The 10,425-nt window shown below is 42.5% G+C and overlaps 1 protein-coding gene across 1 annotated transcript; it reads right to left on the bottom strand.

Moving 5' to 3' along the window:
* Window positions 1-1,560: 1,560 nt before the first annotated feature.
* Window positions 1,561-10,209, bottom strand: dph3 (diphthamide biosynthesis 3). Its single transcript, XM_041199337.1, has 3 exons — window positions 9,966-10,209; window positions 8,631-8,705; window positions 1,561-3,032 (listed from the first exon to the last, which is right to left on the bottom strand). The coding sequence occupies exons 1-3, from the start codon at window positions 10,071-10,073 to the stop codon at window positions 2,964-2,966; spliced, it is 252 nt and encodes an 83-aa protein (XP_041055271.1). The 5' UTR covers window positions 10,074-10,209; the 3' UTR covers window positions 1,561-2,963.
* Between the last annotated feature and the right edge of the window lie 216 nt (window positions 10,210-10,425).

Here is a 10,425-nt window from a genome sequence, read left to right as displayed (position 1 = left end):
TCAGAGTTTGAGCCATTCAGGATGTATACAATACCTCGTTAACTGTTAAATGGGCTTAACTTCATGATAAAAACAAAAAAACTGCGGATGCTGGAAATCCAAAACAAAAACAGAATTACCTGGAAAAACTCAGCAGGTCTGGCAGCATCGGCGGAGAAGAAAAGAGTTGACGTTTCGAGTCCTCATGACCCTTCGACAGAACTGTCGAAGTTCTGTCGAAGGGTCATGAGGACTCGAAACGTCAACTCTTTTCTTCTCCGCCGATGCTGCCAGACCTGCTGAGTTTTTCCAGGTAATTCTGTTTTTGTTTTTAACTTCATGACTTCATCAACTGTTATCAACTTATCAGTTGGATACTTGAGAATTGATTTAAAGGATTGTAAAGGAATGGCTGACTGAAACTAGACAGGGAGAAGCTAGTGAGTTTTGGCTACTGCCAGAATATTCCTGCACCACAGAACTATAAGGAAAAGGGTATAAGTGTAAGATCATTAACAGAATGAAATGGTAGATTTTTGAACAAAACCTTCCACAATGCCCTGCTGTCCAGAGGCTTGGACTGCATAATACCAAACTTCATCATCAAGTGTTGTTTGATTATAATGTCAGCCATTTTCTGTTGGTAGTACTCTCGCCCAAGTCAGAAGGTATTTGGTTCAAGCTCCACGTCTGGACACGAGCACAAAATTTCATTAACATATAAAAGTACTGAGGGAGTGCTGCAAAAGAGAAAAAAAGGACTTGCATTTATATAGTGCCTTCAACAAGCACCAGATGTCTCAAAGCACCTTACAGCCAATGAAACACTTCTTGAGATGTGGTCACTGTTGCAATGTAGAAAATGGCAAACTCTCACAAATAGCAATATGATAGTGCCAAATTATTTTTTGTGATGTTGATTGAGGGATAAATATAGTCTAGGACACAGGGATAACTCCCCTGCTTCTGAAATAGTGCCATGGGATCTTTTACATCCACCTGAGCAGGCAGATGGAGCCTCAGTTTAATTTCTCATCCAATACAATAACACAATACTGCACTGTTGAGCTGCTGTATTTTGTATGAGATCCCATCTGCCTGCTCAGGTGCATGTAAAAGATCCCATGGCACTATTTCAGAAGCAGGGGAGTTATCCCCAGTATCCTGACCAATATTAATCTTTCAATCAACATCTATATAAAAAAAAGTCTGGTCATTATCACATTGCAGTTTGTCAGAATGCTGTGTTTCCTGCTTAACAGCAGTAACTACACTAAAAGTACTTAATTGACTGTAATAATATATTTATTGGGAGGTCTGGTGGTTGTAAAAGGCACCATATAAATACAAGTCTTTCTTTCCACATGTATGATTCATTCTGCTAGAGCCACAATAAACCCTTGATAGACCCAATTGCAATTACTGAGCCAAATCATAGATGCGATAATGAGGAGCTGAGCATTCCTAATACAAGGGAACCCTACAACAGACCGATTTTTTCCTCACCTTTAAGTACATTGCAAACTTATGTATTTAATTAGCACCATCTTTCAGGGACAAATAAACTCAGATACTGGTAAGTAAAAGTAAAAAACTTTTAATAAAATATTTCATTACAAACAGAAACGGCTAAAAGAAAATTACAATGATAAATGTAACAAAAGTGAAGTCCGCTTCAAAATTGATTTTGTCCATCCATCTTTTCACTTCAGATCAAACTTAAGAACCAAACCTACTTTCAACTATTGCAACAATCCCCAATTATTGGCCAACAGATCAACAAGAAAATTTCACTAATTAAAACAGTCAAAGATTAAATTATAAGAATTGTAGTGATAGCGGCCAAGACTATTTTAAATCAACTTATTCTTTGGTGTGATCTCCAGTATACCATCCAAAGGACCATTACGCTACTTCATACAGTGTAATGGATCAACTGCAAAAGTTTTTATAATTTACTGCAAACACCAGCAGGCCAGGAACCCACAAAAGACAAATGCAGCAGTAAATGCAGGTCGTCCCAACAGTTGAGGCTTTTTCTAACCATGCTAGAGCGTCACTTGAATCCTCAAAATTGTCATTTATGGAGTCATTATATTTGTGAAAGGAAGTTTGCATATACCATATAACAACCATTAGCAATTAATCACACCAGGATTATAAATTAAGAGTTCTCTCTCAATATTCTGTATTTTGATGTTTCAGAACTATTTTAAATATTAGAAACAACATTGCACAACACCTCATCAACATCCTCAGGACTAACAGTTCAAAACAATTCTCCCCAAGCAAATCAATTCAGAGCATTAGTCACATATTCCTGCTTAGAATACGAAAGTTGGCAATATATCAGTTTCAAACTAAAAACTCACAACTGTGGAAAACTTATTCAGCAAGAGCTTTTCAATCCCAAGCAACGATAGCCAGAAACAAGAAAAGTAAATTACATGCACCATCCTTTCTGATTTTCTTACGGAAAATCCCAATCTAATGTTTGTCTCATGCTTTATCCAGCACAAGATGGGTGCTGGGTGAAACGTTAAAGCAGCTTCTAGGAATCATGAAATGATGGTTAATACAAACAAAAAATGCTGCAAATACTCAACAGGTCAAGCAGCATACATGGAGAGAAATAGTTAACGTTTCAGGTCGCAGTGACCTTTCATCAGAACTGAAACATTAACTCTGAATATTTCCAGCATTTTTGATTTTACTTTCAGGTTTCCAGCATCTGTGCTATTTTGCTTTTGAACAAATGATGGTTTGTTAATTTATTCTACCACAGGTGTTAGTCTGTAATTTGCATATTTAACTGAATAAATCGGAAGCCAGTGAAACAAGTTCAAATACTGTGTAAACTACAGATCCAAACTTAGTTGTAGTAGCTGAATTTCATCTCCACGAAAATCTTGATTAATGATTTAGTCGTCACTCCTTCATAGAAGATACCTCACGCATTTGTCAGAGCTGTATAGTCTTAGCCATTAGCATTTAATTTTTTCCAGTTTATCTGTAGTCACCATTTCCACTACTTCTCCAGACATGAACTGATCCTGAAGCAAAACACATTAAGATTTCAAATAAACATTTTAAATATGCAATATTTACTGTGGACTTATTGATAGTATGCACTGGCAAAGATTTGCAAAATTAGCAAGATCATTCAAAAGGGAATTAGACTGTAATCTGAAAAGGAAGAATATGCAGGATTACAGGGAAAAGGCGGGAGAATCGAATGAGGCAGGTTGCTTATTCGAAGAGCCGGTGAAGACACGATCGGCCAAATGGCCTTCTGCACCATACCAATTCTGTGATCACTTATCTACAGCTTTCATGAAAAAAAAAGTACAAATCATTGAAAGCAACCCCCAAAGCATTGGCTAAAAGTTCTTGAATACAATGAAATAAATAGGGAACTTGATTTAAGATAAAAAACAAAAACACCTGGAAAAACTCAGCAGGTCTGGCAGCATCTGTGGAGAGGAGCACAGTTAACGTTTCGAGTCCGCATGACTCTTCAACAGAACTAAGGAAAAATAGAAAAGGTATGAAATATAAGCTGGTTTTGGGGGTGTGGGGGGGGGTGGAGAGACAAGAAGAGCTGGATAGAGGGCCAGTGATAGGTGGAGATAACCAAAAGATGTCACAGACAAACGGACAAAGAGGTGTTGAAGGTGGTGATATTATCTAAAGGAATGTGCTAATTAGGGGTAGAAAGCAGGACAAACAAGGTACAGATAGCCCTAGTGGGGGTGGGGTGGGTGAAGGAATCGAAAAAGGCTAAAAGGTAGAGATAAAACAATGGATAGAAATACATTTAAAAATAATGGAAATAGGTGGGAAAAGAAAAATCTATATAAATTATTGGAAAAAACAAAAAGGAGGGGGAAAATCGGAAAGGGGTTGGAATGGAGGAGAGAGTTCTTGATCAAAAATTGTTGAACTCAATATTCAGTCCGGAAGGCTGTAAAGTGCCTAGTCGGAAGATGAGGTGCTGTTCCTCCAGTTTGCATTCATCTTCACTGGAACAATGCAGCAAGCCAAGGACGGACATGTGGGGATGAGAGCAGGTTGGAGTGTTGAAATGGCAAGTGACAGGGAGGTCTGGGTAATGCTTGCGAATAGACCGAAGATGTTCTGCAAAGCGGTCACCCAGTCTGCGTTTGGTGTCTCTAATGTAGAGGAATCCGCATTGGGAGCAACGAATGCAGTAGATTAAATTGAGGGAAGTGCAAGTGAAATGCTGCTTCACTTGAAATGAGTGTTTGGGCCCTTGGATGGTGAGGAGAGGGAAAGTGAAGGGGCATGTGTTGCACCTTCTGCGGTTTCATGGGAAGTTGCCATGGGAGGGGGTTGAGGTGTAGGGGGTGATGGAGGAGTGGACCAGGGTGTCCCGGAGGGAACGATCCCTACGGAATCATGCTGGGGGGGCGGGGGGGGGGCGGCGGTGAAGGCAAGATGTGTTTGGTGGTGGCATCATGCTGGAGTTGGCGGAAATGGCGGAGGCTGGTGGGGTGATAAGTGAGGACATGTTTCTGGGAGGGAGAAGAGGGTGTGAGGGTGGATGTGCGGGAGATGGGCCTGACACAGTTTAGGGCCCTGTCAACCACCGTGGGTGGAAAACCTCAGTTAAGGAAGAAGGAGGATATGTCAGAGGAACTGTTTTTGAAAGTGGCTTCATCAGAACAGGTGCGAAGGAACTGAGAGAATGGGATGGAGTCCTTACAGGAAGCGGGATGTGAGGAGCTGTAGTTGAGGTAGCTGTGGGAGTTGGTAGGCTTGTAATGGATATTGATGGACAGTCTGTCACCAGAAATTGAGACAGAGAGGTCAAGGAAGGGAAGGGAAGTGTCAGAGATGGACCATGTGAAAATGATGGAGGGGTGGAAATTGGAAGCAAAATTAATAAAATTTCCCAGGTCCAGACGAGAGCATGAAGCAGCATCGAAGTAGCCATCAACATACCGGAGAAAGATTTGTGGGAGGGGGCCGGAGTAGGACTGGAACAAAGAAAGTTCCACATACCCCATAAAGAGACAGGAATAGCTGGGGCCCATGCAGGTATCCATAGCCACATCTTTTATTTGGAGGAAGTGAGAGGAGTTTAAGGAGAAATTGTTCAGTGTGAGAACAAGTTCAGCCAGACGGAGGAGGGTAGTGGTGGATGGGGATTGTTCGGGCCTCTGTTCAAGGATGAAGCGGGAAGCCATCAGACCATCCCGATGTGGGATGGAGGTGTAGAGGGAGTGGACGTCCATGGTGAAGAGGAGGCAGTTGGGGCCAGGGAACTGGAAAATGTTGATATGATGTAGGGTGTCAGAGGAATCACGGATGTAGGTGGGAAGGGACTGGACAAGGGGGGAGAGAGAATGGAGTCAAGATAGCAAGAAATGAGTTCCGTGGGGCAGGAACAGGCTGACACGATCGGTCTGCCGGGACAGTCCTGTTTGTGGATTTTGGGTAGAAGGTAGAAGCAGGCCGTCCGAGACTATCAGGTTGGAAGCTGTGGAAGGAAGATCTCCAGAGGAGATGAGGTCAGTAACAGTCCTGGAAACAATGGCTTGATGTTCAGTGGTGGGGTCATGGTCCAGGGAGAGGTAGGAGGAAGTGTCTGTGAGTTGCCGCTCAGCCTCTGCGAGGTAGAGGTCAGTGCACGAGACAACAACAGCACCACCCTTGTCAGTGGGTTTGATGACAATGTCAGGGTTGGATCTGAGAGAATGGAGTGCAGCAAGTTCAGACAGAGACAGGTTAGAATGGGTGAGAGGAGCAGAAAAATTGAGACGACTAATGTCACGCTGACAGTTCTTAATGAAAAGATCAAAAGGTAAGAATCCAGAGGGAGAGGTCCAGGTGGAGGGAGAATATTGGAGGTGGGTAAAAGGATCCATTGAATGGGGAGAGGACTCCTGCCCAAAGAAGTGAGCACGGAGACGAAGGCAGAGGAAGAAGAGTTCAGCATCGTGCCGAGCCTGAAATTCACTGAGATGAGGGCATAAAGGTATGAAACTAAGTCCTTTGCTGAGCACTGAACGTTCAGCGTCAGAGAGGGGAAAGTCAGGGGGTATGGTCCGACAGGATCCTCCACCCCTGCCAGTCCCTCTTTCCCCATCCCCGGGCGTGTATTCACCATACACCATGACCTTCCCCTCTCTGACACCTTCGGTCTATCTGCAAGCATTACCCAGACCTCCCTGTCGCTTGCCATTTCAACACTCCAACCTGCTCTCATGCCCACATGTCCGTCCTTGGCTTGCTGCATTGTTCCAGTGAAGCTGAACACAAACTGGAGGAACAGCACCTCATCTTCCGACTAGGCACTTTACAGCCTTCCGGAACGAATATTGAGTTCAACAATTTTAGATCATGAACTCTCTCCTCCATTCCCACCCCCTTTCCGATTTTCCCCCTCCTTTTATTTTTTTCCAATAATTTATATAGATTTTTCTTTTCCCACCTATTTCCATTATTTTTAAATGTATTTCCATCCATTGTTTTATCTCTACCTTTTAGCCTTTTCCGATTCCTTCACCCCACCCCACCCTCACTAGGGCTATCTGTACCTTGCTCGTCCTGCTTTCTGCCCTTAATTAGCACATTCCTTTAGATAATATCACCACCTTCAACACCTCATTGTCCTTTTGTCTGTGACATCTTTTGATTATCTCTGCCTATCACTGGCCCTCTATCCAGCTCTACTTGTCCCACCCCCCCACCTTAAACCAGCTTATATTTCATCCCTTTTCTATTTTTACTTAGTTCTGTTGAAGAGTCATGCGGACTCGAAACGTTAACTGTGCTCTTCTCCACAGATGCTGCCAGACCTGCGGAGATTTTCCAGGTATTTTTGTTTTGGATTTCCAGTATCTGCAGTTTTTTGCTTTTATCTTGATTTAAGATAAGCCACTGTAGAACAATCAAAAGACTACATTGCCTCCAGGCCTCCATCCAATGAGAATTTCAGAAGCTAACATAATGTTGACAGCTGAGAAATTTATATCCCAGAAGCTCTCTCCTCCTTGTTCTGTTGCAGCACCAATGTAAAACAGACTCAAAAGTTATGAACATTTAAGTGCAAATGGTGAGAAAAAAAACTCAGACAAGCTTTCCCTCCAAGTAAATATTGAGTATATGCTTAATCAGAGAATCGTTGTGACAGCATATGGTTAAGGTGTCACATGATCAAAAAAGTAAACGCTCTTGGGATTCAAGGAAGAGTGTCAAATTGGATCCAAAATTAGCTTAACCGCAGGAAGCAAAGGGTAATGGATGACAGGTGCTTTTGCGACTGGAAAGTTATTACCAGTAAGGATCGACTGAACTCAGTACTTGGTCCCTTACTTTTTGTAGATTCAAATGATACAAAAAAAAATAGCCATGTGGTTAACAGTGAGAAGGAAAGCTTTTTTTTTCCCATTTATTCTTTCATGGGATGTGGACAGGGCCAACATTAGTTGCCTATCTCTAACTGCCCCTGAACTGAGTGGCTTGCTCGGACATTTCACAGGGCAATTAAAAGTCAACCATATTGCTGTAGGTCTGAAGTCATGTGTAGGCCAGACCAGGTAAGGATGGCAGATTTCCTTCCCTAAAGGACAAGAGTGAACCAAATTGGTATTTATAACTATCACTGATAGTTTCATGGCATCATTATTGAGACTAGCTTTATATTCCAGATATTTTAATTGAATTTAAATTTGGGGGGCAGGTGCAACAAGGCAAGCGAATACACAAATGGAAGGATACCGAGTAGTGTGGAGGAAGACGGGTCTTTAAGTGTATGCCCACAGATCCTTAAAGGTGGCAAGGCAGGTCGATAAGATGGTTAAGAAGGCATATGGCATGCTTTCCTTTATTAACTGAGGCATAATGCACAAAAACAGGGAGGTTATGCTAGAACTGTATACAACACTAATTATACCTCAGCTTGAATACTGCTCGAGTACAGTTCTAGTCACCATATTACAGGAAGGATGTGAAAGCACTGCAGAGGATGCAGAGATTTAAAAAAATGTCACCAGGACTGGAAAATTTTAGATATGAGGAAAGTTTGGATAGGTTGGAGATGTTTTCCTTAGAAGAGGGGGCTGAGGGTGACTTGGTTGAGGTGTATTAAATTATGAGGGCCCTAGATAGAGTAAATATGGACAACCTAGTTACCTTTGCAGAGGGGTCAAAAACAGGGAGCATAGATTTAAAATAATTGGTGGATGGATTAAAGGGGGATTTCTTTTTACCGCAAGGTTGGTGGGGTCTCGAACTCACTGCCTGAAAGAGTGGTACAAGCAGGAACCCTTGTCACATTTTAAAAATGCTTGGATATGCACTTGAAGTGCTGAAAAAGACAAGGCTATGGACCATGAGCTGGAAACTGGGATGCAGCTGGATAGTTCTTTTTTGGCCAGAACAAACCTGATGTGCTGAATGGCCTCCTTCTATACCATAAATTTGTAAGATTCTAGAAGACTTTCACTGCAATGTTTTATATGCCTTATGAACAAATCTACATTGAGATCTGAGATCATTAGCACATCAAATAGTGCTGGGCTACTGAATCAGTCATCCTCCAATGAGAAATTTGTCAGATACTAAATATCAAATTAAAAGGCAAGACATCGGTCTGCACATCATTCAAATAAATGTCAACTTACTTTATCATAAATGACTTTGATTATCAAGGAACAACTCGGACATGTTGCAACTTCTTCCCCATTTTCCAGATCTTCCTGCAAGATATCAAAACAAAGTTATATTTATTTTCCTTCCAATTTTACTCCACATCTCAAATGTGTTTTAGGCTGGGGCAATGATCCTTCCTTCATGACCATTCTTTGCACACAATTTTGGACATGATAGGGGACAGGTACGTGTTGTAGACTAGTTTGATCTCATCTGTGTCCACGCATCCTTACTCTTAAATGTAAAGTGATTTAGACTGGGATTTCCAAATCATTTTCCTCCTTTCTTCACCCACAAGTATCACATTGCCTCTTTCTACTTTGCGCCATTGCTCCAAACTGCCACAACAATATGGCCTTATCACAAAGTCACATGTCAGTCTAATATCCACTTCTCCAGCATCTTATCCTGTCCCCCTTCCTTTAAAATCCTTGTTGTGTACAACCTCACCTCCCCCCTCAACTTCACCATCTCTCATAACCTCTCTGTGGTCTAGGTCACCGACAGGAAAATCACCAACCACTTCCTTATACTTGTTACAAACTACAAAGCCTTTCCTGTGACCACCCTGGGAAAAGCACTCAAATCACTTACATATGCACTCTCAAACTCTCAACTGCCTGACCTTTGAGCCTCCAAACACAATATGTTGGTACCACAAATATCAAATCTCTCCCTCAATTTCCTGCCATCGTGCAGGGCCCTCGTTATCAACGATATAGATTTGCCAACTTTATCCCCAATCCTGGACAATGTCTCAGGTTGAACTAAATGTTCACAACTTCTCGGTCATGATCGCATACTTCCACCTCGGTTACACTACCCTGTCTCATTCCATCTGATGCTGAAATCCTCATCCATATATTTGTTACCTCCGAGTTCAGCTATTCCAATTCTCTTCTGGGCAGCTTCCTATCCTCCATCAACTTCAGATCATACAAAAAAAAATCAAATATCACATCAGAAGCTTTTGCTACACCCCAATAACCATAATTCATAAATATCAGTCATAATGAGCCTCCTGCATAATATATACGGTTCAGTAAATCATCTCTAGCAATATTGATTAAATGGAATCCTTCACTGAGCCTTAATTATTACAATTACCCACTAACTAAAATGCCTCACACTCATCAGCAGCGACCTCATGTTAGAGGGTCAACTCATAAGCACCAATTAGTTCTTGTGGGGTGGAGATGTTACTGATTTCAGTTTGACCGGTTATAGCTGTGATACCAGTTAGTGGCTGGGTTACTTTAGTGTATTTTTTTGAAAGCAGTTCACTATAACAGCTCAGCCGCTCTCACCTTGCTGATGATGAATTTGTCCCCACACGGACACGGGTAACAATAACTCTCTGTCTCCTCGTCATACTCAAAATCCTCAATTTCCACCTCATCGTGAAACACGGACATGACGGCGGATTACTGGCGGCCCTGTCTCCCTCAGCTGACTGCAGCGTCCTGTGTCCTGTCCTCTCCCCTCCGTCCCGGCTCTCTGCTGGGTTCCACGCTTTCTCCGGGCCCTCTGCAGCTGTTTGCGCCTGCGCGCCTTCTCCCGGCCCGCTGCAGCTCTTTGCGCCTGCGCCTCATTCGTCAAGTCAGGTTTAACCGCCTGCGGACCCAGCACCAGGCCGATAACACGCACGCGCAAGGAGAAGATAGAGTTAGCCGGCGGGGGGCGTTCTGTGTTGTTTTAATGTTTTCTATTTTGATCTCAAATTTTCAGCATCTGCGATATTTTGCTTTTGTATTTGCGCATTTCTGA

Source organism: Carcharodon carcharias, chromosome 11, assembly GCF_017639515.1.
Source record: "Carcharodon carcharias isolate sCarCar2 chromosome 11, sCarCar2.pri, whole genome shotgun sequence".
NCBI classification, from domain to species: domain Eukaryota; kingdom Metazoa; phylum Chordata; class Chondrichthyes; order Lamniformes; family Lamnidae; genus Carcharodon; species Carcharodon carcharias.
Note: the sequence above shows the minus strand (reverse complement) of the source record. Positions and strands in the feature narration are given on the sequence as shown.

Excerpts from the sequence above, each read along its gene's own strand:
- dph3 (XM_041199337.1), bottom strand. The coding sequence starts at position 10,073 with ATGTCCGTGTTTCACGATGAGGTGGAAATTGAGGATTTTGAGTATGAC. Across the intron at positions 8,706-9,965 it reads ACAAATTCATCATCAGCAAG|GAAGATCTGGAAAATGGGGA; the intron begins GTGAGAGCGGCT and ends GATATCTTGCAG. Across the intron at positions 3,033-8,630 it reads TCAAAGTCATTTATGATAAA|GATCAGTTCATGTCTGGAGA; the intron begins GTAAGTTGACAT and ends GTTTTGCTTCAG.